General features: G+C 39.4%; 2 protein-coding genes across 6 annotated transcripts in view; one reads left to right on the top strand and one right to left on the bottom strand.

The window, feature by feature from the left end:
- Positions 1 to 2,415, bottom strand: part of LOC137297720 (uncharacterized) — a 32,940-nt gene extending 30,525 nt beyond the window's left edge. Inside the window, exon 1 of one of the 2 annotated variants that reach the window (XM_067829653.1) lies at positions 2,284 to 2,415. In XM_067829653.1, coding sequence (XP_067685754.1) covers positions 2,284 to 2,410 — 127 coding nt within the window. In that variant the 5' untranslated portion in view covers positions 2,411 to 2,415. The remainder of the gene's footprint in view (positions 1 to 2,283) is intronic. The other variant, XM_067829652.1, reaches the window with a different exon arrangement.
- On the top strand, positions 38 to 27,838 carry LOC137297721 (CUB domain-containing protein-like). Of its 4 annotated transcripts, none has more exons than XM_067829655.1 (5): positions 38 to 153; positions 14,312 to 14,669; positions 15,918 to 16,052; positions 25,830 to 25,968; positions 27,726 to 27,838. In XM_067829655.1, exons 2-4 carry the CDS (start codon positions 14,321 to 14,323, stop codon positions 25,961 to 25,963), a joined length of 618 nt encoding a protein of 205 aa, XP_067685756.1. In that variant the 5' UTR covers positions 38 to 153; positions 14,312 to 14,320; the 3' UTR covers positions 25,964 to 25,968; positions 27,726 to 27,838. The 4 variants fall into 4 exon arrangements, with proteins under 4 accessions (XP_067685756.1, XP_067685758.1, XP_067685757.1 ...); XM_067829657.1 differs by lacking the exon at positions 38 to 153 and adding an exon at positions 2,162 to 2,189; XM_067829656.1 differs by lacking the exon at positions 38 to 153 and adding an exon at positions 4,063 to 4,293.
- The last annotated feature ends 101 nt before the right edge of the window (positions 27,839 to 27,939 follow it).

The following is a 27,939-nucleotide window of genomic DNA, read 5'->3' as shown; positions in this document are numbered from 1 at the left end:
CTTGTATATGATATGGATTTAAGAAACGCCTCATGCTGATGACAACATATGGTGCAACATATAACATGCGTTAGCTGTCTAACTGTATGTCAAGGTCCGTTATAAAGGTACAATTGAACACATTCAAGCAATTGGCGCAGTTGCATTGTAGATGTAAGTATTTTGAAATGTTGGTATCGTAACCAAATAAGTACATTCGTAGATACAGGAATCTGTTATGAATTGAACATGAAGTTACCATTACAAATAACACAAGTAATATATATATATATATCTGTGTATGTGTATGTGTATGTGTATATATATATATATATATATATATATATATATATATATATATATATATATATATATATATATATATATATATATATATATATATATATATCTGTGTATGTGTGTGTGTGTATATATATATATATATATATATGTGTGTGTGTGTGTGTGTGTGTGTGTATGTATACCTTGTATACGGGGCCATATATGCAGGACTGCATATATGTGGTCCTACTTGAAGGATGGTATATATGTGGTCACATTTGTAGCATGCCATGCATGTCTCATTTGCAGTATGGTATACAGGTGGTCTCATTTGGAGGATAGTATACGTTTGGTCACATTTGTGGGAGAATAATAACAATAGACTCGCAGTTAACGAGGGCGTAACTACAGCGATAACTGCGCTTGAAGTGGCAGGTTCAAATTGAGTGTTATGTTAGAGAGGACAGGCGTTGTACACTGCAAATTTTGACCGTTTGACTAGACGTAACATTTTCCCAAGACAGTAACAGTGTATATTCATTAGTAAAATGATTTGATTATAAGGAGAGGAGATTTTGCTCACAGCAATAGTTAATCTGCGTTTTTGTACGGACCATACAATACGTTCCGATCACTAAACTTGTACTCATGAACAAAATTCTTTTTATGAAATATCATTCACAATTTTTCAAAGACATGCACATTTTTTTTTACTTTTAATTAAGTGTCCTACTTCATGAGCATGCTTCTGTGTGCTTCAGCGTCCACGAAGTTGACATTTAATAATGGATCCGAGTGATTTCAATTTTAAAATGTAATCATACATCAAACATCAGATTTTAACGCCATTAAATAATGTTTTAACTACCACCGCATGAAGTTAAGAAAGAATGCCCTTGTCCAGTTGAGTTTCTAAGGAATGGGAATATAATATGTCTGATATCTGTTAAAAACTGTCATATCGCTGGAACGTCATTGTGTATACGAGCTTGAAAAACAACCATTCTGCACAAGGCGAAACATGGAAATTCTAGATTGATGTATTTCTACATGCCACATAAATAGTACAGTAGACATGCTAAATATATCATACAGACAAAATCAATGACCTGTTTATACAATTACACTAGACATACTGATTGACAGGCCGATTTATATGCGTACATGTATGTATCTGGTAAAGTATCTTTGCACATGAAAGTCTCCTGACTGTATGTATGCCTATACATGTTTTTGAAAGCATGGTTCTCAGTTGGTATAGAAAACCCAGTTTCTATGAACATTCCAATATATATCAACATAATATATATCTTTCACCCGGTGAAAGCTTTCTAGGCGTGTGTATGTCTACCTTTGTCCCCCTCACGTAGGATCCGCAGCTCATAGTGTCCTCTGTATAACTCCTGTGCCCTTTATATAATATGAATAGTATACAACGTGCCGCACCCAGCTCAGGAGGTCGGCAAGGATGAGGATTGTTGAGGAACTGAGGGCTTTTCTGGGTTTGTCAGCATGTTTCTACCGGGTCTTTACACCTTGTGAACAAAGATCCAACGTACATTAGAAACTCCGTGAATATACCACCTCAAAATGCCTCAGGCATTTAAGATACGTTAATATTGTGCTATGACACATACGTCAATGTGTAAGGTGAAGAAAGCAGATGCATGCTCTCGACAAAGCAGGACATGGTTGACGAGACTGAAATAGTCCAGGGTTTAATCGCTGTTTGAAAAAATCAGTCAAAGGATTTAGGAGGGACATATTTGCTAGCTAATGCACCCCAGGATGTAATGTAGTATTACCACTAAAGATCCGGCTTAGAACAGATATTGAGTTACCTCTTTTTATTCTAAAGGCACGACGTATTCATGTATGGGAATTCAGTTTAGTGCATATCATTGCAACCAGATTCGGTAGATCAACAGGTATTGTGCACTTTTCTTTATATCTGCAGTTTTCTTATTATTGTGTAACTTAAACGGCACGTAATAAATGCATACACTCTAACTATCCACTTACCTGTTAGAGCAAACATCAACAACAGCACCAACGACATTGTGAGTGACGACAGTGATATCAATAACATTTCCCTTAGCCCCCTCAAGTAAGGAACATACCCGGCCTTCTTTATACCGCTCACGTCCATTTGTTGCGTTTCGGCGCGTCAGTAATGTCGATGTGTTTATAAACAGATTTTACGGGGTTTTATTCTTCCGTGGCTTTGAGATTTGTGTGAGTGCGTCCGTTATGAATCGGTAACAGTGGTACATTGAAATAGGTGTTGCAAGTTCAAAATATTTGTTCAGTCCCTATTCAGTACACAGGAACAGTTACTAACATTTTTATACATGTTATTAACGATTATTTTCGTCAGAATAAGCATGATAGTGATCGTGTGTGTCAGTACACACAATCAATGCTTCCTTATGGATATGTCTAACACAATACATTCTATTTACCATACACATCAATGCGAGCATTATGGTACGTGTATATGTGTCAGAGTACACTATGTATGCCTCATAAAGTATATGTCTGACACAAAATGTTATGATAATCGACGGCGGTGGTGATGTTAGTTGTTGTGGTGGTGGTAGTGGAGACACTGGAACTTCTTATCAAGCAATGTGTATTGTAGAATGCAAGTGGCTGGTAATGTTTTAAAGCTGTTAGCTGTTTCGGCTCTATCACCACGTGCCGGCTCGCTGAAGTAGTAAAGACCAAAGGTATGTTAGTCTTAAACGTTTTCCATTTGGTGAAATTAACGAGTTTAGTAGTGGAGAACAATGAAACATTATCAAGACGTATCGTCATAAAACCAGCATCAAATTAAACAGATGCCCTATGACCATAAAAATATTTTTTACAAATGCCATTTCTTACACTTACATTAAATACACTCATACAGGCACTACGACATATTGATAACATATGCTTCAACTGAATGATATATTAGAACGACACCACATTCATTAACACTAACTTATCAAACCTGTGGAAACCGACACACTGTATATGTTCTAAGCAGTATGTCTGTACTGTACAAATGAATAGCTGGCAATAACCCTTCCCGGTTACAACATACGTCGAATCTGCTGTCAGGTAATGAGACTTAGGGTCCACCGTCTACTACAAAATGTCAGAAAAACGGAGCCAGATATAGAAATAGACAATGTGCATTTGTCGCATAGAAGCAGATTGCATGTGTAGCACTGTTCTGTATTCATGAAATGACTGGGATGATTTATACACCAGTTGTTGGTATGAATACTGACCTATGGCCTACTTTCATGCAATCTGCGCGCACACGCACACGCACACGCACACGCACACGCACACGCACAAACACAAGCGCACACACATGCAGAGGCAGATAGACAGGTAAGCTAGATAGGGGCCATAACTTATACTGTAATCATAAGACTTCTCTGCTAAAGTGCAGACAGTACGATGTCGACAGCAACATATGTTTGATTCATTATCGATTCGTGATGACGCTAGTTTTCGCAGAAAGGTCACTGTATCATGTCTTATCAATGGCAACCATCAGAAACACATGCAGCGGAAAGTCAAGTATAAACAGAATATCCAGAAAGTCCCTGATTTGTCTAACGTTTTCCACTTGTATGTTAGCCCGAGTAATTTTGGACATTGCAATCTCTAATCCCAAACTACCAGAAATAATGATGCATGCGACGTGCCCTCACGCTACAAACTCACTCCTGTTAATTGTTATGTAGTGTTTTCAGGGGGCTTGCTGCACTACATGAACTCAATTGTCAGTGTAGTCAGAAGACCACAACCACTCAAGCAAAGAGATGTTTATCTAGTATGTCCATACATTGATGAAGTTTGAACCGAAACACCGGTGAGCAGTCAGCTGAATTTTCATGACGAGCTTCTCGTGTAAAGTGGGGCGGAAATGTGTCTAGTGACCTAATATCGTCGAGTTCAACTTACGTTATAACATTCTGTTATTACATAACAGGGTTTAGAAGAAACATTTACGACAGAGCAGGGAGGTAGGAGGTAGGTCTTTGTTTACTGTACAGTGCACCTGTTGCTTTCAATGAATCACCAAACGTGCTTGTAAACAAACTATACAGCTGACTGTAATCACAATTTGTATACTGTATACACGCGTATACATGTCATACACTGTAACTCGGGTACACAACCATATAGTGCTGAACTTCGTCTCTTTATACATGTCTGTAGGTTTGGGAAAGAGTTCCTTCTGTTCCCCCATATTCGTTTTTCCCCGGTTTACCAGAGGTAACACTAAGTGTGTGTGTGTGTGTGTGTGTGTGTGTGTGTGTGTGTGTTTGTGTGTGTGTGTGTGTGTGTGTGTGTGTGTGTGTGTGTGTGTGTGTGTGTGTGTATAATTTTGTGGTAATGTTGTCGGGCGTAAGATTCCAATCAGCATGGAAATTAATTGAAATTATAAACCTTATAATCATTGTAATTATAATATATACATACACACACTTAGTGTTACCTCTGGTAAACCGGGGAATAACGAATATATACATATATTGCACTTAATTTGGGGACATATAGTTACTTTTATGAATCTTCCAGTAATTGTTGTGTATATCAATATATAAATTGTATATGGAGGAGGGGTGGAGGCATTTGTGTGTGAACAGTATCTATATTTGTGTGTCTGTGTGTAACACTAAAATGTTATATCCTGTGGACTGTGGTAGTCGCTGTGAGCTTTAAGATTTAGTCGGCGCGTAGAGGCAAGTTCACAGGGATACCAGTTGGGCAACCAACCGTGCAATGCAAGTATATTCGACACAAACAACTATATACATCCAACTGACAGTTGAAGCTGTCTGGCTATCAGATTACTACCATTCATCCTACCAGGCCTTTGTGAACAGGATCAATATACTGCAGTTTCATGAAGCCAGTCTACGTGCAACCCCAACCCAATGGTAGGTGTCCATTATACAAATATGTGCCGTGGCTGTGTTCACTCTTGTCTATTTGAGACAGGTCGCGACACACCAGTCTAACCTGTACACTTGTTTTGTATACCATGATATCCAAGTACTATGGCTACACACACATTAAATCATGCTATAGTTTAACATTGTGTCCACTTGAGACGGTTAGGGCGTTGGTCATAGATGACCAAGCATCCGAATTTCTGCATGTCATGTCATGGCAACATTAATATGTACAGACATAGAGGAACACAACAGCTGTAATCAGATGTTGACGAGCCAGATGCTTTCCTGTTTTTGTCAGCCATCCTATTTCTGGGGAAATTGGTTGTTAAGTCATTCGTGGGATAAGTATGCAACAAGGATGAATCGTGTTCCCGAAACAGCGTCTGCTAGTCTACACCTATCTCTACGTGACGTCAGAGCCTAGACTTGACGAGTCTCTTTAATAGTAAAATGACAAGCGATAAATATGACAAAAACACGTTTAAAATGTGAAAAGTTTTGCATTTCAAAGTACATGTTTCCTGTCTGACAAATAACAAGGCAACTAGAAACAGGTATCTCGGGACTAGGCCAAGCATGTTAATCCGTTGCTCTAATTACGCAGTAATTGTGTATATCTTGCTAGTAGGTTACCAAAGGTGGAGGGTATTTTGTGGTAACGTTGTCGGGCGTAAGATACCAATCAGCATGGAAATTAATTGAAAATATAAACCTTATAATTATTGTAATTGTAATATTTTATTTCACTGCGATCATACTTACATGAGTCATTTAACATTTTACCTATTTTAGTCCCTGGGATGGAAAACAACACTGGTATGGATTTTAAACTTTCACTCTTTACTCTTTCACTCACTTATAGACTGTTCTTAAACTAGTCTGTTTATTCACTGGATTATCTACAAATATGCCTTAAAGACGTCGAGTTGTATAGTTCTGTAGTTGTATAGTATTTTCTTAAAACCCACCACGTTATGAAATACAATGACATGACTATGTGTGTGTTGTGATGACCTGTTTATTCCTATTATCGTATGGATTTCATGACAATGTTTATTTTATAATTATTGTCACAGTATCATCAACGATTCAACTATTTGTACGGCTGAGTCATTTATGCTGACCGGATCGGTTGTAAACCGATAGCATTAGAACGTCGCGGATGTTTCAGTCGAGGTCATGGTGTTCCTGATCTGGCGTATGTCCTGTGGGTTAGGCTGCATTAAAGTGTAGAAATTTCTATTTCTGTATTTTGAGACAGCATGATCAGACATAACTGAAGAGCAAAGAAACCATACATCTCAGTTAATTTGTCGATACCTTTAATTTTTGTTAACTGAAACAACATGAATAAACGTAAGCGAATATTTCTAAATGGATCTTTTTTAAAAAGATAATTTCTTTTAGAATTTTAATACTTTTGAAACTAAAGAGTCGAATAATAGCAAGATACCGATGAATGCTTCGAACATTATCAGCTATGCATTGCAAATCGATATGTTTACTATTAATCGGAACAAAGTGAAAGTAGACTGATGGAAACAAATAAGGTAACGTTAACATGACAGTACGAGTTTTTCTTTATTTATTTCCAGAATTGCGCCCACAGGGCAATGCATACCTACTGGAGAAACCTGGAAGAGAATTTAGGAGCAATCGCTCTTTCATGTGTGTTCCATTATATATTTCCTGAGAATATTTCAGATATGATAAGGAATGTAAATTAATAAATACATGTCGTAGATTTGTGTCCATCGAACTTTTTCCCTTTTACCCAAAGTTACCCAGCCACGAATTACTTTTACAAAATGGTGCAGGATTGAGAGGCGGTTTAACAGGCATAATCAAACTCCATTCAAATTTTAGTTACATATAAAACTCGATATACTTTCATTTACCCTTGATGGAACTTGTCAGACGGGTAACCTCCAGCAAGAAAATAAATGTCCTGATATAATCCATATATCTAACAGACCCACAAAGTGGAAAGAAGGTTATTTATGTGGCGCGTATGTACAGTCATGTAATTACAAAATATTTATGATATCAAATATTTGCGAACTGTATACACCTGGAGGTGTTCATCCAAGCGCGACTAAAATACGAAATCTTCGGTATATCTTGTATACTACAATACATCTTTACTGCCTTAAAAGCTAAAATCTCACAACATCAAAACAAATGCTAACATGGCTATTGAGTCATTGCAAATATATAGTAAATTAATTAACGATTAGTGATAATTGGCCTACTTAACTTATGTCATTTGTACTGAGACGGGTGGGCCTTCTGTCTTATATTTCCGTAATGCACTTTCACATCAACAAAGGAAAGAGTCGTGCTTAACAAAATGTTAACCTGCCTCGGGTGTCAGCGAACGATATTAGATTAATAAACATGATCACAACCCAAGCTGTTAATTGTGTGTGATTGAAGCATACAAAACCACCAACATCAGTCTGAAGCTATTTATTTCAGCAACACAAAATGAGTCAAGTTAATCCTTTGCTTCATAATATGTATTATTTTTCTGCTATGCATTTGTTGTTTAGTTTGTTTTTGTTCCTACCCGACTGCTTGCTCTAGTTTAGTATTCTATCATTGACTCTTCGTACGATCTTTAAAGTATTCATAGTAATGTTATTAATAAGATCGACGCTGTATCCTACATCTAGAATTAGCATCACAGATCATTGTCATTTACAAACCGTGGCCTTCAGTGAAGAAGACATGGTTCATCTTCGTCTAATACCGAGAGTTTATTTAAACAAGAGGGACATGGTTTTGTTCCCACCAAATACAGACAGTGCCCTTTGTGGAACATGTTCTTTTTTCTTCGTCCAATTCAGTGACCTACTTGGATGAAGATATGAATTGCCTCTGTTCAACAGAGACATTGTCCTTCGATAACGGGAGCATGATTCATCTCCATTCAATACAGTGTCCTTCTAGACTCTCCAAGAGGAACATGATTTATTCCTGTCTAAACCATCCCTCAATAAGAGGTGTTCATCAACAACGGGAACAGAACCCGGGAAGCATATTTTCTATTGTGTTCCCAACAGCCTTCTTCAAGGGCAACATTGTGCATCTTCTCTCACCTTTGCCTTCTTCCAGCTCAGTTTTGAATGTCTCCGTAACTATATAATTCTATAACAAACGTATATATAACTATATGCTAATCACAAATGTGTCTGTATATATTACATCACAAATCTGCTGAAGCTCAAATGTGTCTGTATGGGTGTCATCACATGCACAATTATGCTAAAGCTCAAATGTGTATGACTGTATATTTAACATCACAAATTATACTAATGCTCAGGTGTGTCTACTGTGTATTTATTATCACAATTAATGCTTTCCATCTGTATTTGTGTGTGGAGATGGGCAAATAACGAAGAAAAAAACCTATTTTCTGAGAGTACTGAAAATATGTGGCAAAAACCGTTCTTTTAGACGCTTCTGTTTACCTCCTGGAACCCGTTCACAGTCGGTATTTGATATGTGTCAACGTATTTTAATAGAATCACAACATAGATCTACTGCATAGTTCATTATCCGATGTTTGTAGTTCATTATCAGATGTTCATAGTTCATTATCATATCGACTTACACAGGGTATGGGAACAGAAAATTTCATGAATTGGACAAGCACATGTGTTTGATCCTTCTACAATGCCAGTATGCTCATGTTAAGGACTTTTTTCTAGAAATAGTGCTCTTTCTAGTACTCCTCAGCAAGGTGATTTGAAATGCATTATTCAATTTCTCCTTTGCTTTGTAATATTCCTCTCTATAATTATACTACTATACTCACCGATTAACGCTACAGCCGTGCATGGTTGGTTTGAATGATAACATGGTTGGTTATATGTGATATGAAATTTGCACAGAACATGTACCTAGCTCTAACACTTACGTATAGTGTTTCGCTAGACCTGCCATGCATACTGTATTTTCTCATGCCCGATGGCAAGTTGACCCAGATCCGTGTTTTTGGCCCACTAACAGAATTGGCTGAAAACATGCTATTTGTTTAGAGACAAGTTAGCTTTGCGTAAAAATGCTATATTTTTAATGTTCTGAGGTGTAATTTTACGGCAGAGGGGCCCAAAATGGGTTTTATCAGTTCCCATGAAAAATAACAAGAAGTCTGAAATATCAATGTGCCATAATGGCTTATTTACAACTGTTATTTTATTTAAACACAAATTACAGCAGTTTTGCGACAGGTAGTCATGCTGAAAAACATGTCAATGTCATAATGTTTTAACCTCAAGGGGCACAATTAGGGTTGCAAAATATTGTTAATTCAATTACTTGCCAATTGTGTCCCCAAAACTCAGTCATTATTCACAGCATTCTCTGCAAATGTAATCCATGGGTCCATTGTACAACATGTAAGCATGATGACAATCATGTTGCACTAAGATTCACAGGGGCCTGTTTTGGGTGAAGCTTCATTTTGGGCACAGCTTCGTTCTAACTAGTAAGTGTTGCAAGTCAGCATTTACAACCAGTTTTAGCAAATATACAGTTACCGTCTCAATCATCATATGTTATTACAATAGCCAACCATGTTGCACTAAAAATCACAGGTCTTGACCTCAGCGCAGGTTCATATTAACACCATGTGCATGTTTAAGTCTGTATTCAAAATGCTTCACAGAGTAATTATTCATAACTTATCCACTTTAAGGATATAAAACATCCACTATTACTCTTCATTCACACAGTCATCAATCTCAGTATCTAATTCACTCTCAAGAACAGCAGTATTCAAAAGTGTATAAGCCTAAAGTAGATCAAAATGTATAAAATCTGAATTTAAAATATTGGGAACAAACTAGACCGACTTGAAAAGGTGAATGGTCAGTGTCTAAAGAAAAGGTTTACATGATATTAATTAAAGCTTGTTTCACCAGTGTTGTAACATAGATTACCAAACTTAAGAAAAAATTGCAATATTTGGATTTGATGTGAAACAGTTTAGTTAAACATTGTAGACTTGATAAACAAACTTTGAAAAAACAGGGGAAAAAAAGTAACATGGACTTGAACCTGCATGTCTGATAACAAAAAAACAACAACAGTCCACTACTGCAACCATTAGGCTACATAATCCTTTGCCTCCCACTTTGAATTTAAGCTTATATATTACACTTTACAACTATGTATGACTTGACGTCTTCTTGTATTCATCATCTGCTAGACCTTGATACAATGTTCGTATTCTAGCTAAACAAATCCTTTACATACAGTTACGTGTAGTCATTTTGGTGAAATGAAATCAAATCTGTTGCACCTGTTATTGGAAACATCAAGGTACATAAGTTCTTGGAAAATGCATATGTTTATATATGGCAATCCTGTTGAATGACAGTGTTATTTTGCCAGTGACAGGTGACTCAAAGGTGTTTGATACACAGATGATAGAAAAACTATGATCAAATTCTTACATGATAACAAAGATTCTCACCTTTACAGTGCTGCTTGATCATATTTTGAAAAATCTTCAGACATTTCTCTTACTTTTCTAGCAGAGACCAACAACCAAACACCAATGTTTACCTCTCATAAATCAACCTTGTGAGTGCCTTATGATATTGAAAATTTTAATAACGATGTTTGATATGTATATTATAGTGCACAAAACCATTCAAAATATAATGTATTATAGCACAGATGTGTAAATGTGATGGATTGTTTTTAAAGATGTTAGTATGTGTCAATGATTACTTGGGGCAATTTCATAGGGGGCAATTTCATAGGGGGCAATTTCATAAACCGAAAAAATGTACTTTTTTAAGATTTTGATGTGAGCAAAAGCGTGACCCACCACAGTTTTTTAGATGTGCATTCTAATTTACTCTCTTCATATGTGGTGAAAAAATTGGGATGGGTCTCGCTTTTGCTCACACTTATCTATCACTCTGAAAATCAGGAAATGTAGGTTTCTAGAAGATATTGTAAAATATGTTAACTTTGAGGTCTTCAAAGAGGAACACTAACAACACTAAAAACATGAAAATGCAATTGGAGGTAACTTCAACAATTAATTTAGCTCCTTTTATGCTAAAATTATCGTGTTGTAAAATTTTGATAATCATGACATGTTGTGGGTTAATAAGGGCCTCTATCATACCTTGTCCTTTGTCTTTGTTTAAATTTTAACATAACTGCGCACACTGAAACCCATCTGGTTGGAAGGATGCGGATGTGCTGTTCTTGAGAGTGAGTTAGTTAGGTTTAACGCTTTGTGAATCAGAGTGTCATAGGTATCTCGGGTTAAGGAAAGCGATACAACTTTTAACAGTTTCTGACATTCTTGTGAATATTACGAAAACACAGGTATGGTTGGTCAGTCAAGAATCAACACGTGCGAGTCCGTGAACCAATACCACATGCAGTCATTTTTGTCTCAGGATATCAAATTGCGGTACCTCAGACAGCACGGCTACAGTACACAGTTACTTAAAGGTCACATGCAACGTAAAACAACTTTGCAGATTCGGATACCTTTCGCGATACACTTACCGAAACAAATCATCACAAATGCCGATTCAACCTATAAAGTTGAGAAAAACGCGATGAAAAAAAGCCCGCGAAATTGAAGTTCAAACGATTCACTAAATTTCCCCCAGCGCTGGGGGGAAAACTGGTTTCAACAGCTGTGCTCCCATGCGCCCATAACGCATGCACAGTGAAATAGGTTCGCAGAGCTTGAAACAGTATGCATGCCCGGAGTATGAGGTCGTGAGTAGTAGTCTAATCTTGGTTGTGTACAAACAAGTAAATAATCTACTCTTGAGTGGCATTTTAGAAGTTAAAGTGTACAAATAGGGCACATTGTTATGGATAACAACTTCTTTATTGCGTGATTGCGACGTTTCGATACAGATTCTTGTACCGTTGTCAATACGGATTCTTGTACCGTTGTCAAGAATCTGTATCGAAACGTCGCAGTCACGCAATAAAGAAGTTGTTATCCAAAACAATGTGTCCTGTTAATAATCTACTCGTTGATTGTGGTAAGCAGCCTCTATCCCAGTGAAACCTCAATGTTTGGTTTATTGACACCTATATGTCTGCCTGCCTGTTAGCTAATGTTGTTACGGTTAAGAATTTACCGTCACAAATTATTTAAGAAATCCCCTTGTAAACCAGCAAAACAGAACAAAGACAAGTTGTAAACGTTAAAATTCTATATTGTTATACGATGAGAGCAAGATATACAGAGTCACAAGTCAAAATAACAATGCAGATTTCAGGTACAATTCAAGAGAGACAAAATCTAAGTCAGTGGGTCACAAAAATACAATATAGCAAACTCACCAAAGTCTTGATGTGAGAGGGAACAGCTATGGCAAAATCGGTGCGACAGCAGATAATGTAGATTCGGGCGTTGACAGGATTTGATTTATCAAGCGTGGCAGAGATGTAAATGAGTGTCACCCTCCACACGGCAACCAGCCTATTTATATATAAACTAAGTCATTTCCGGGCACAAACGAAAGTCATCAATACTGTAGAATGGTCTCGAAACAGTATCCCGGAAGTGAAACATCAAAAACTAGGAGCAGGTACATTCCGGAATGCCAGAATGCTAAAAGTGTTGACCAGATATTAAAACGAGATGTGACCCATAATATTTACTGTTCAAAACACTAAACATTGTGACCCAATAATAATTATTACCGAATTCATAACATAAATATACAGGAAATACACACTCGTAACAATGACAATAAGCAATGCACAGCTTCAATCACTGAGCACATGCAATGTAAACTTAACACCTATCAGGCTACACACCATAAATAAAATAAATTGATTTATGACTCGTGCACCCGAGTCCTGTCTCATTACGTAATTAGACAGGGGTGATACTTGTACACATGGCATGTTCTATGTCTGTGGGATGCAAACAAACTACATCCATTTTTCTCGGATGACTGGAACTGACTGAAACTGGTGCAATTTTTTGTCAGTTTCAAGTCCTGCTTTTGTACTTGGACAAATGACAGTTTGCAGCCACGCAGTAGTTCACCGTGATTTTTTACTGGAACATGTACTTACAAACACCAATATCTCTGTATAGATACTTTATGGATAACAACTGCTTCTAGTGTATATGATTTTGTTTGACAACAAAACACTCGTTACACTTGAGTGCACACACCCGCTGTGACTGGATTCGGTCTCCCGTGGGCTTCGTTTCGAGGGAAGTAAGCCCAAGTACAAAATGTTGCACTTTTGAATCGCGATTGTACGCTTATAATTCTATAATTTTAAGAGTGTCCGATCAGACAATCAGGAACCGTCTCCGAGAAGTAGGGATACGTGCCAAATGTATAAAAATTGCCCCCTCCTTGGCACGACTACCTTGACGTCGGCGAGTGAGATGGTGTAACACGGTGCTGTCATGGAACCTGGCAAACTGGAGGCGCACATTAGCGATGAATCCCGTTATCTCCTCAGGCAACATGATGGTAGAGACCGTGTCTACAGAGGACGTCATCAACGTTTTCTTCCTAACTGCAACAGTTGTTCCACATGCTGCAGGAGAAATGGAGAAGGATTCCACAACAAAACATCCAAGGACTGATTCGTACTGTACCCAGATGTCGGGCAGTGGTAGCAGCTGGAAGTGGCTACTGACTTCAACACCACCTGGTGGACAGTAGTAGTGACTGTGATGACTGTTCTCATGAAATGTGGAACATATAGCAAAATGCATTGCTCTACAAAATTTCATTCATGTATCTTTGTTTTCCGCTGGTCTACACGTCCTTGAATAACACCAAATTTCCATTGATATTTGGGCTTTGCGTTTCCGTTTTAGAAGAGTGTAATTCATTGATCTTTGATGCTTGCATTGGAGATTCCTTCAAACCATATTCGTCAATGATATGTACGTATACACCAATCTACTATTATATCGAACTGAACCTAGTTCCTAGTAATATTAGTTCGTTATGTGCTTTTCGACTTATGGTCCAGACAAAAGAAAGCTTTGTTATATTCATCAATATGTTGTAAGTGTGCTCGTTATTATGGAAGTTTATGTTATGTAATTACAGCGAACCAATATGACGTGGACAGCGATGAAGATGATGATATGTGCATTCCTGGTCACGTGGGCTATTGCCACATCCGCCTCACAAGTCCTTACGACCGACGATATTACCAATGTCTGTGATGCTGTCAGCACCATTGGCAACTGTTCATCCTGTAACTGGTGTTCAGTGAAAACAGGCTTTCCTCAGACCGTAAGGAATCTGTGTCGATGTGGTGCGAATGAGTGCAGCAAAAAGCTCCAGGGCTTCCAGTGTTCAAATATCACCTCCTTCTTTACCCAAAACTGTCGTTCCATCACCTCCTGGGTACATCAGATCGTGTGCCCTATTGCAGAACGGGCTGCTTCCTGCTTTGTTACAAGTGAGTACTTCATTCATTCACTCACTCATTCATTCATTCATTCATTCATTCAATAACACAGATCTCACTGCAGAACTGGTGTCTTCATAATTTGCTACAACTGAGTGCTTCGTTCATTTATATATTTATTCATTCATTCATTCAAAGGCACAAATCCCATTGCAGAGCAGAATGATTAGTGCGTTGTTACAAGTCAATCAGTCAGTCAGTCAGTCCAGAGCTCCACAAACTGGCAGCTTCCTGATTTGTTACAAAATAGTGGTTGTTGAGCTTTCAAACCAAAGCAGGGAATGTATGTAGGAATAATCCTGCTTGAAAACGTTTTTCATCACAATGACCATTTTGCAAAATGAATAGCAAAACCTAATTATCTAGCCTCATATAAGAATGTCGACGTTTGATTGGTTCACGTGACTGATAAAATACCATGTACATCCATCACGATCCGCCAGCGGGAGTGTGAAAGTCGTATAAAAGTCGCGAAAGTCATATCACCCCGTTACGCCTCGGTGACGACGAGAAGTGAGAAAAGCGTGCATAGTAACGTGCGGTGCATTGAGGTCAAACGATCAGCTGGTGTCAACATGGCAGCAAGTCGATTCATGTGAGTGAGTGAGAGTAGGTTTACGCCGCACTCGGCAATATTCCAGCTATATGGCGGCGGTCTGTAAATAATCGAGTCTGGACCAGACAATCCAGTGATCAACAACATGAGCATCAATCTGCACAATTGGGAACCGATGTGTCAAGTCAGCGAGCCTGACCACCCGATCCCGTTAGTTGCCTCTTACGACAAGCATAGCAAGTCGATTCGATGCGTGTTGTTTTGATTTAGTGAAAACATTCAACTAGATAAATGCGTTATCACATCGTGTCGAGGGAAATACGGGGACTGATAAAACCCCGTATTTCCCTCGACACGATGTGATAACTTATAATATTATATTTAGCGTTTGCAGCATGATGTGGTTATTTGTATGCTTTCAACTGGGTTTTTATGTATTCATTAGTGTGTTTCATGTGCAGATGATGTTGAATGAACTTCAGTTGTTACTTACATTTGATGTACAACTTATAATTTACAAGCATTTACGCAATCAAAAATTATATATATATATAAACACGAATCCATATATCATAACAATATATGGTTACGTGAAGCTCTGTAGACGTTAATAGAACCCATACATTGGTGTATTTGTAAATGCCTCAATTTATAGACAAGATCATTGCATAATGTCCCTCCAGCGGCTACTACAACAACGACGACATCTACAACATCTGCTACAACGACATCTACAACATCTGCTACAACGACATCTACAACATCTGCTACAACGACATCTGGACTCACAGGACCGGAAATCGCACCACCATCGTTCAGTAAGAGCGTACTTCCACATAGTATCACTTATTCTGTGCGTTATCGTAGTGTTTGATCTTAGGTATTCTTTTGAACATTGGTCGGGTAAGTTCTGCTGGCTGTCATCAATCCATCACGTCGGAGGTAGAAATATAGGGAGTGATAGTCCGAGATCCGGTCCCTTATGAGTGATATTTCTGTGATCCACTGGCCATCTGGGAGTAGAAAAGGTACACAGATAGGCTCCAACAATTATGAACCAATGGAGCCTGGGCAACTGAGACCATTCTTGATATACACCAAAACTTCTGGCAAAATGTCCGCTGTGGTCACAATCCGAACAAGAAAGAAATTGTAACTTTTTATATGTTAGCTACACATGTTTCGTATCCAATGTTCAAGAAACTTTGGTTTCAGGTTCTGTATGTGATACAAAAACATGTCGTCAAAACGCAGTTACTAAAGTAACGATGAGAGGAGGTTTCGTGTTTATTTCATGAAAATGACAATGCATGTGCATTCCGAGATGTCTATAAGAAGAATCATTCACTGTTCGACAGTAGCGACATGTCACGATTATCAATAGAATAGAGGGAATAGTTTAGGAAGACTGAATGTTGGCCACACTGTAACACATTCAGTTTTGTGTTCATGTTCGAATAACATGCCGCCTTCAGGAACGAGTCCAAATCATCCGACCGTCGTTGGAGTTTAAGACAGCCTATAACATTGAGATAAATCGACAGATTGTCTGTCATCACCTGCACGGGCTAAGGAGACTGCACGGACAACCCGCCGACACAGTCCGGAGATGTTTGAGGCAGAGAAACGTCAGGCCTAATACCCCTATTCCATAGATTTACGACTCATCGGTCACTCACAGGAAGCAATTTTGTGTTTGTCGACTGTCGGATCAGTGACTGACGTGTTGGGCATGATCCGATATGAGGCGAAATTGTCCAATGAAGGAACTAAGCCTAGACCTTACCTCGACATCGGGAGGAAACGTCTCTAATTAATGGTAGAGACAGGTACAGATTGTAGAGTTCATCGGTTTCGTGAGTGTTATGTGCTTGTCACCAAGTGCCACTATCACATATGGAAGCATGCCTTTCTTGTTCAGTGGTGGGACACTGGATCACTTCATCAACATACTCATCCACTATGGATTGACAGACTTCGGAGATTAGCTTGTACATGGTTTCTCGAGCAACCCTGAAGGTGCTTTTGGTGCATACTAACTTGAGACGGGTTCATTGTTTCTCCTGGCATTGGTATCACCCTTCGTGAGTCTTGATGCGAGTCACAAAACTGTAGCGTAACTCTCAAGAGGTTGAAGAATGCTGTTGTATTCTGAGTTCATTCACGAGTCTGGTGGTGTGCTATATAACAGCCGTCTGCCAGCTTGCATGCATGGTCGAACCCAATAACGACATCGTTATTTTTTCACAGTACCTAAAGCGTCATTGCATCTTGTCGCATGGTTTGTTGCTGACACATGAAAAGGAAGCCCAAAGCTGCAGCGTTGCGAGTAAGTTGATCCATGAATATTACGTAATGTCAGGAGGTCCAGCCCGTTTTATATACCGACTGCCGACTTTGGCGACAAATTCGAACACTATTGGGATTTGTCGCACTGGTGTCGGGAGAGTGTTAATTGATCTCTATCGGATTTCACAGAAAAAGAAGACCCTCACCCCCCAAAACCGGAAAAATAACAAAATGATAAAGGATGTCAGGTGAATTTTCATCGGAACCCTGAGGAGGTGAATTTTCATCGGAACCCTGAGGTTTTCGTAAAACTGGGATCAGATGGGCTTCAGATGATATTCCGATGGTCATATGGGGGTATTACCTGGGTACGATCCTCACTGTTACATAATTGTGTTCGTCTCCAGTGGTCTGGAAGTTGCGAAATGTAGTTTTCTCTGACGAAAACTGATATTGGGTCTCGATGACTTATGGCGGAATGAGCGTGTGGGGGCGTTTTGCAGATGATATCACGACGAACATTAAGAATAATATTGCTTAGCTTGGCTGTATAGAAGGTCAGGATCGGGTTACTAACCAAAGCATAAACCTATTCGTGTTGAGGAATTTCAAAACCCTCTGTCTTACTACAGCAGGATAAACAATTAAAAAGGACAATAAAGTGAAATATTAATTTCATCTTCTATAATGTTGACACAATTAAAACAATGTCTGTGGATAAAATATCTGTGGTCTGAATGTTTCAATCCTCGGTGGCGCTAATTCTCACCTAAACTTAGAGGGTTTGTAAGGTAGCTCTCAGTCTGTAATGTCGAAGCTTGCTGAGACCGGTTGACGATTAGCATTTAGTTTCTCACTCCAGTTCGATGTATAGTTTTTAAGAGATATTCTTGTAACTGTCTAGTTAAAAAGTGGATCTCTAGAATTGCACAGACAGTTTTCTGACCCATTCCTTTGTCCTCTAGCTAGCCCTTAACACGTCGAGTCCAGCACTTTCTGTTTATGTTTTAGCCCAGATGAAAACAGGTTTATTTGTCATCCTTTCACTCATGTTGAAGAACCGTACATATGTTCTAGTTACTGCTGTCCACGCACTCATCACTGGAGGTGTCCAACCTAAATCACCGTTCACACTGAGATTTGGGGTGTATTTCCCTACGCGCATGAAAAAGCGTATTGCTCAATGGTGAAGGGCGTTGACTGCAGGATGTTCACTTGTTCCCCATATCCCATACCATACTCTAGAATCGGCCAAAACATCGAGTCATAGAGCTTCGTGTTTACACTGAAAGGCATCCCTCCAAGGCGTTTGAATTTAGCGACGAGGAACACAAGGCTGTGTTTGCTGACTTCACCGCACACTTCACCATTACGTTTTAGTTCGAATGTTCTGACAGCATGATTCCCAGGTATTGGTATTGTGAGCAATCGTCCAGTTCTATCTCCCCGAAGTTGAAAGTGATTTCGGCCTGTGGCATTGAAGGCCCCCTGAAGTGGACTGTCTTTGATTTATCCCTGTTCACTGACATCTTGTTTTCTTGGCACCAGTTGTAAAGTACAGACAGCATAAAATTCAGGTCATTCTCTGATCCAGCAATTAAGACAATGTCGTCGGCATAGGCGAGGATGGGGGGAAAACATCATTTCCTATAAATACGCCTCTTCCAAGTTCAGTCATAGTATCTACAAGTTCATTAATGTATAGATTAAAAGCAATGGTGATAAAATACATCCTTGGTTTAGTCCTCGATTGACATCCAAAAATTCCGTCTTTGTCTCACACACAGCATTGTACATTCCTGTGTAGCGAGAAACGTCAGATGTTATAGTCAGTTGCCTCTTCCATATTTGTGCTTTGGTAATCCTGTCGTATGCCTTTTGAAAGTCTGTAAAAGCTGCAAAAACAGATTACTGACTTCGTTTCCTGTATTCAGTGATGGTAGTTAGAGTCGTGACGTGATCAATAGTAGATCGTCCCTTTCGGAATCCATTTTAGACATCGTTTGAAATATCGTACTTTTCAGCCCAGGTTACAAGTCTTGCGTTCAGTATTATAACGGGGTTGCAGATTTACAGTCCATTTCTAGTCACTTTACAAATTCGTTTAGATAAAAACATATTACACTTTATATACATATCATGCACATACAGTTATACATATATATATTATCTCGTCTCTGGGACGCAGGTAGAATTCCTCAGTACATTGAAAAGCCCTGCAGAAATAAATATATCATATGCATGTAGGATAATGATTGTGATACATTTCCATTAACATGTACAGATTACATTATACATATCAAAAATAGAATACATACATACATGATACATAGACTACCTATTTACATGTACATATACATGCATATGTACATATCAGATGAAATACGCTTGGCGTGTACCTTTGTTAAATACATGAACACAAGTAAGTTGAATAAAGACTACCTTACTATATAATACACTACTAGCTAAAATACTACATATATATAACAATGCTAAAATACATAACCAAACCTAAGACTCTAGGTAAAGTAACAAATGAACTTACCCTATGTGATTTTGTGCTGAAGAAACGTGCTCACTGCCGGTCAGGAGAAGTAGGCTGACTGATAGCAAAATGTTTGCAACCGTGACCCCCATATGACTAAACCAATCATGTCACCCCAAAGAACAATAAAACCCTAATCACAGGCCAATCCTGTGACTGCCCAAGTGACAATACACACAAACCTGTATGCCTATATGCAATGACAAGGCTGAACTATCCAAGCTTGCCTATGAACTATTAGATTTGTGCAAGTGCTGAAGGTAGCTTAGGTTATTAAATATTTAGGCTATCAATTTACTTTTAATTACATAAGTTTACTATTATTGGTGATTTAAAATCTAACAATATACTATTTACAAACATACTGCTACATTCTCCCCTGCCACGAAAAATGATGTCCCGACATATATTCTATGATACACCAGAACCAGTTAGCAGGAAGAACATGGCCATGTAAGCGTCTTCCGGGAGGTCCTGGAAGAGTCTGCTTTCTGCAAGAGTTTTTTTTCGGAACAGTGCTCTGGTTTTCCAGTCTGTTAATAATGCCGGTGCCTGTCGCATGCAAAACTCTCCCTTTTCCATCCAGGCTGGTGGCTTACGCTGTCTCGTGGATCTCCTAGGTAGTAGAGGTTCTGGTACTGGATCCGGGTATGGTTCTGGTTCCTGTTCCGAATTTGGCTCTTCTCTGCCCTCAGCTAGTAGTTGAGAACTGTCACCAGCAGTGGAATCACCTTCTCTCACACCTTGAACAACTGTAGCAACGGAATCTTTGAATTCAACATCTTCATTGGTCAGGTCCTTCTTCTTCAGCTTGTGGGGAAGCATTCGATGGAATATTAACCACTGAAGATATATCAGTGGGGTCCACAGGCTCTGATACAACCAGTACTGCTGGGTCATCATCGGAATCACTGTCTGATACTTGTTAGGTAGACTCCTGTTCCTTCTGTACAAGCCCCACGTACTTCTTTCTAGGTTTCGGGACGAGAACAGTCCTAGTTATTTCAGTGTTGATGTCTAGTGAACCAACTGGCGGCAACAAGTTTCGATGAACCGTCCTTTGCCGATCATATCCGTCTTCCTTTTGTACACAGTACACTGGGATTTCTTGGTTCGGCTGGTTCATCACAACATAGATGTCGTCTTCCCTCTTGTCTGCCAGTTTGTACTTTCCTTCAAATGCAAGCTGCTTCACTAAGACTCAGTCTCCAATATTAAGAATGGCTTTTCTGACTTTGATGTCATACCGACTCTTCTGTTTCTCCCTGGTTTTATGTGCTGCAGTTGTGACAAACTTGTAGGAGTCATCGAGTCGTTGGTGCAGATCTTTGATGTAGGTGGTCTTCGGTTGTTTACCTTGTGGACAACCAATTCCAAATACAACGTCAACAGGTAAACGTGGCTGTTTGCCAAAAATTTGGAAAAAGGGACTTTCACCTGTCGTTCATGTCGTGTTGCATTGTTGGCGTTGACTAGCAGCGCTACATGCGACTTCCAATTGGTCTTCTCCGATGTTGTCAAAGAACCTTACATACTTGTCAGGGTTCAATTTGACCATCGGTTCAATCTTAATTAAGTGGCTAGGGATCTCATCAATGCCTGGAGCATTTCCATCTTTAGATTTTTACAGCTAGCTCAGCCTCTCGTAGACGTATGGCGTTATTAAATGTGACACCTCTGGCATTCGTATGCTTCTGAATGACATCATCCTCAGCCGTGACGTCACCATTCAACAGGTTATTGTACTCATCTCTCCAGTTGTGTATGTGGCCTCCTTATCCTTTATCACGTTTCTATCATCAAACACTATCTGCCAAAGAACAGTCTTTCGTTATCCACTTCCATTTTCCCCATAGATTTCCAGAACTCGGATTGGTTCTCTTTACACATTTCCTCTAGGTCCTGGTATACCGTACTTCTGTACTGTCTGTTAGGACGTTGGACACATCAGTCGAAACCTTTCCTGGCATCAGTGAAATAAGATTTGGTTCTCTTCTTATCCGCACTACTAGTTTTGTGCCTATACTTTTCTGCTATGCACATAACGTTCCACTTATCAGCTAAATTTCCAATCCACCAAGGCTTGTTACGTCGGCGTTTCTTGTTAGCAGTATTACGCTGGGATGTTTACAGTTTCGTAACAGGAAGTTTATCCCCAATCTCGCAATAAATTATCACAGCATAGCTGCTATACGTATTATTCATTTCAAACCGATCTCTGTTAGATTTCTCTAAATTTTCTATTGCCTCTGAAAGTTTAAAGTTAAACGTCTTCTGACTTAAGGAAGTCACTTGGTGGACAGCGTCGTGAATATCTCTCTTACGTCATCACAGACGTCTATTAAGTCATGCCCGCTGACTGAATCACACACTACACACTGCTATGACAACATCTAGTGATCTAGCTAGGAGAGAGCTTCCCCATCAATAACGCCTGCGCACCCTGCATCACTAGCTAAAACACTGGGCCTTGTTGCCGAGAAATTACTATAGCTATCTAAAGTCTCATATTGCACAAATCAATAGAACACTTGTGATAATAAAGTGTTATAAAGTGTTCAGCATCAATAATTCCAGAGGGGTTCTCAGGGGGTAAATAGCAAACACATCATATATTTTGTAATTCCTTTGTGTGTATATTTAATGCTAAGCCATTGTATGCCTTAATATGTTTAATCTTTAATTTCGATATCACAATTATTTAAGAGAGACATTTCTACTAGAAAACAAAGACTACCTCAATGCGTTTTTATGAAGTTGTATTAGATTAGTCGCATATCCGAACCATGCGTAGCCATTTACACGTACAGCTTCATTATCACAAAGATGTGTTCAAGTTATTCCGATGACGTCACAATCAGCATGTTTACAACACATTTCTCTACGGCTAATCTGCTTGTTACTGTCTCCCTGGTTTCTTGTAGCAATATCGTCAGCGAATGAGCATTTCGTGCCCAACCTTGACATTGCATGACCCACACTTGAAGTATTGTTGCCGGCGTGGGTTGTTTCTGTTGTATCGGTTGTCGTTGCTCCCTCAACGATTGGCTTTGCCTCTTGTCACGGCGATATACTCTCGACCAGTAGCCGTCGTTCCGGTCGTGACGCGGACTGTAAACATTTTCACCAGGTGTTTCTCTGATCTGGGGCCTTCATTGGTCTCTCCCTTGATGTGTTCCATTCGTCTATTAACTCGTGATCTATCCATATGATGTTGCTGTTGTCTCGTATGTTGCTCGTTGTAGTCTCGTGCCTTTCACTTGTGAAACTCCACCGCCTATTGTGTCAGCCTGTACACGCATGTCCGCCTCCATGACACGCTCGAGTAGGGGTTTGTCTGCATCAGTGTACACATTACTATACTCGTCATTGTCTTTCAGTCCTTTCCTTCATAACTCTATCTCTGGCGGTACTAGATTTACACGTGGCAACTATAACCACAGGGAATATAGGGTTTCAAGAGTCTCTTCTACAGCCTTCTCCACGCTAATATCTTGTAGACTCAGACCCGCGCTAATGATGTCGCTCACGGTGTCTGTACAAAATCCTTTGCCTCGCCAAAGGAGTGGCAACTAATACGTATAATAATGTTTCTTACAGAGTCCTCCTGTCTATTATCTATACTTTTGATTTCCATGTTCTCTTTCCTCAGATTTTCATCCATACAAACTTCAGATTTCACGACACCTGACCCTTTACGCCATTTTCTGTACCAGCGATGTCTTTCCTCGCTATAGCTTTCATTTTCTCTAGGATCCTATCTTCCATGGCATCAAGGTGAACAGTTTGATCAGCGATAGCCTTTCGTACATCTTCAATCGACTTCTCGTATTGTAAAAGCTTGCTCTTGGTGGAAATTCCGGGGGATCGACACCTTTCGCTTTATCAATATTACAATGCATGACCTCACTCCGTCGTTTCTTTGTGATGTATTCAGTGGCTGTTTCACTATTGTTGCTGGTTTCATTGTAGGGTTTTTTCAAGTTGGTCTGATCTGGGATCTCGGCTCAAATCTGTGCTACACTGTCAACGAAATCCCTCGCACTGTCTGCTCAAGCTTTCACACGATTTTCTTTTCCAGGCATAATTTAAGGTCCAGACCATGCACAAGTCAGAATATATGTTACAGTGGTCATCTCTTACTTACTAATAGTGTAAAATATCCCATATAATCTGCGTTCACTTCGGTTCGTACATTTTTTCTTTAGTTCTTTATTGTGTATGTCAGCGACGCGAACTTTTGACTGGGCGTACTGTCGACAATTGCTTACCTTAAGACATACGTCACCTCCCTACTTTATAACAAGTAATACGTTGGATACTTAATCTTTCGCCCGACCCACCCCAAGCTCACTAAAAGTGAATATTACCTGAACTGTTCGGCCGAATTTCGTGACATTTTGCAAGTTCCCCGAATGATTCTCCACCATCATTCAAACAATACGTTTTACTCCCACAGGGGCAGCACATCGTAAAATTATCACCCTGATATCGGACTATCACTCCCTACACTACTGAGGTAACTGTACATCCTGCGTCTGTGAGAGTATTCAAATCAGTCATTTCTTCTCATGTACATTTGTTTGATTGTACTCTGATTTTTAGACAGATAGATATATCTAACACAGAGCGTGCTTCGTCTGAGATGTATCGAACATAGAGTGTGCTTCATCTGAGAAGAATCGAACATAGGGCGTGCTTCATCTGAGAAGTATCTAACATAGAGCGTGTTTCATCTGAGAAGTATCTAACATAGAGCTTGTTTCATCTGAGAAGTATCTAACATAGAGCGTGCTTCATCTGAGAATTATCTAACATAGAGCGTGCTTCATCTGAGAAGTATCTAACATAGAACGTGCTTCATCTGAGAAGTATCTCACATAGAGCGTGCTTCATCTGAGAAGTATCTAACATGCTTCGTCTGAGATGCATATATGACAGTGCGTGCTTCATCTGAGAAGTATCTAACACAGAGCGTGCTTCATCTGAGAAGTATCTAACATAGTATCGAACATAGAGTGTGCTTCATCTGAGAAGAATCGAACATAGGGCGTGCTTCATCTGAGAAGTATCTAACATGCTTCGTCTGAGATGCATATATCACAGAGCGTACTTCATCTGAGAAGTATCTAACATAGAGTGTGCTTCATCTGAGAAGTATCTAACATAGAGCGTGCTTCATCTGAGATGTATCTAACGTAGAGTGTGCTTCATCTGAGATGTATCTAACGTAGAGCGTGCTTCATCTGAGATGTATCTAACGTAGAGCGTGCTTCATCTGAGATGCATCGAACACAGAGCGTGCTTCATCTGAGATGTATCGAACATAGAGCGTGCTTCATCTGAGATGTATGTAACATAGAGCGTGCTTCATCTGAGATGTATCTAACACAGAGCGTGCTTCATCTGAGAAGAATTGAACATAGAGCGTGCTTCATCTGAGAAGAATTGAACATAGAGCGTGCTTCATCTGAGATGTATCTAACATAGAGCGTGCTTCATCTGAGATGTATCGAACATAGAGTGTGCTTCATCTGAGATGTATCGAACATAGAGTGTGCTTCATCTGAGATGTATCGAACATAGAGTGTGCTTCATCTGAGATGTATGTAACATAGAGCGTGCTTCATCTGAGTGGTATCTAATATAGCGCGTGCTTCGTCTGAGAAATATTTGACGTAGAGCGTGTTTCGTGTAAGAGGTAAACTGGCATGACTACAGTCAGAGAACGAAATGTTTACTCGTGGGTGTTTCATTGCAGGGACCGCTTGTCAACAGCGATGTGTCCGTAACGACTTAGTGGCAAGTCTATGCGGTGGTAATAGGTTAGGCGCAGCCTGTAACGATCTAGATCCTCCAGCAGTTAATGGTCAGTATACCTGCTGCCAAGGATAACCCAGGTGAGTCTCAGAATGCTTTTTACGGTAATGTTAACACAGCTGTAATGGGTGACTTCAGTTTTACGCCGCACTCGGCTATATTGTGGTGTAAGTAATCTAGTCCACACCAGACAAACCAGTGATGAAAAGCATGAGCACCGATCTACACATCTGAGATGGGATGACATGTGTCAGTCAAGTTGGCGAACCTGACGACCCGATCCCGTTCGTTGCCTCTTACTGACAAGCATGGGTTGCTGAAGACCAGTTATAACCCTGATCGTCACGGGTCCAATTGGAATGGATCCATATGCAAACAAATGACGGCCTCTAGCTAGTTTAGAAAGTTGGTTAATATGAGTCAGAATGCCAACGGAAAATCTTGTCATATTTGCTTTTGCAAGTACTGGCTTCTCCACGTCAGATCCCATTTTTGTCACAGACATGATTTTCATTACCGAATGCTACACTTGATATCTTTTTTACAGACAGTGCTTGGAAACAGTTTTTAATTCAAATCATTTTCAAACATTGGAAGTGAGCTTATTTCACTTTTGGAGTAAATGTAGTACGGAATATAATAAATATCGCCTTGTTAATCTGTATGGGTGTATTGGAGGAAAGTATGAGTACAGCTGACGCCATTCCGGGGATACGTGGGTCTATCCCTCTATTTCGATGGTGACGTTAGGGTTATCACATTAGACAAGGTAGAAGTGAGAATTGTCTAACTGAACAGGGACGATTTATTTTCAGCGTCGGCATCGGTCTTAAAGAGGCAGGGTAGAGAGCGCGTTACACGAGTGGGCGTTAATTATTCCTTATATAAGACGATGGGGTTCGAGCCATTTGCTAAGCTGTGGCAAACTGAATCAGAATGAACCATGCTCAGAAAATACATTCTCTGACCAGTAATAGTTTGCTTGTGGTATTCATTCACTCCGTGGCCTCGGGGATTTATAGAGCTTGATAATTAGGCTATGTTCATATCAAGGTTTGAAATATATGTGACATCCTCCTGACTTCCGATAATCTTAGCATGGCAATACAAATAACGTGTACGGATCCAAGTGTCCATTGTTATGTACCCCGCATGATTCTGGTAACCATAATCTGGTATGATATCTTTGCTGACTATTTAGCCGATTTGCGTCCGTCACGATGTTATGTACTGACGTGATCCTTAATGCGTATACATATATTGTACCGATCTGTAACTCAAGAACTTCGAGTACAGTCATAACTTAAATTAAGAAGTTCTTTATCGACTTATGTGACTGTGTTGTCCGCCCGTCCTTCTGTAACAGATACATTGTCGTCTGTTTCTCCACGATCTGCTTAGTTGTAGGACTGAAATATGCCACCGTATCTGTAAATGTTCTCCAATGGCTATGAAGCTTCAACATGACTGCCACAGTGGATATTTTGGAAGAGTCATATTTGAGGAATACATCGAATACATCATTATGATAATTGATATGTAGCAAGTTTATGGTATGTGATATAGCATCTAATTTTAATCTTATGTCATGGATGTTTAATCGAACCATTAATGAGCCCCAGTTTTTTTATTTTATTTTTTTTTCATTTGTCTGGGTTTTTTTTTATTTTTTACTTTTTTAAACCTTACACTCAAGCTCACACGAGATTAGTTCCAACAATGATAAACTACTCGCAACATGACAATCGGGGGTAAATTATATAATCACACTTCAGTCAACCTACATTGCCATCACGTTAACACCGATTCTAATCAGTTCAATCATTTTAATTTTCAGATGACACACCCACGCGGAATGCATAGCGCAATAACAATAGCGTCAACCTTGGGGAAGAGTCACTAAGAGTCAATAACAACCTGAATACAATATAATAAAATGGTTGCACACAATTGTCTTATGTCATTACCTTCATAGATTAAAAAATATATATCGTGCAGCAATTTGCCACATATTCCTATTTTTCATAAACATGTGGGTGGAAAATTTAGCG

Source organism: Haliotis asinina, chromosome 10 (genome assembly GCF_037392515.1).
Source record: "Haliotis asinina isolate JCU_RB_2024 chromosome 10, JCU_Hal_asi_v2, whole genome shotgun sequence".
In the NCBI taxonomy this organism is placed as follows: Eukaryota; Metazoa; Mollusca; class Gastropoda; order Lepetellida; family Haliotidae; genus Haliotis; species Haliotis asinina.
The sequence above is the reverse complement of the archived record's forward strand: the minus strand, read 5'-3'. Positions and strand labels throughout refer to the sequence as shown.

Coding starts and splice junctions, on each gene's coding strand:
- LOC137297721 (XM_067829654.1), top strand. Junction 14,670..15,917: donor TGCTTCCTGCTTTGTTACAA/GTGAGTACTTCA, acceptor ATGTCCCTCCAG/CGGCTACTACAACAACGACG. Junction 16,053..25,829: donor AATCGCACCACCATCGTTCA/GTAAGAGCGTAC, acceptor GTTTCATTGCAG/GGACCGCTTGTCAACAGCGA.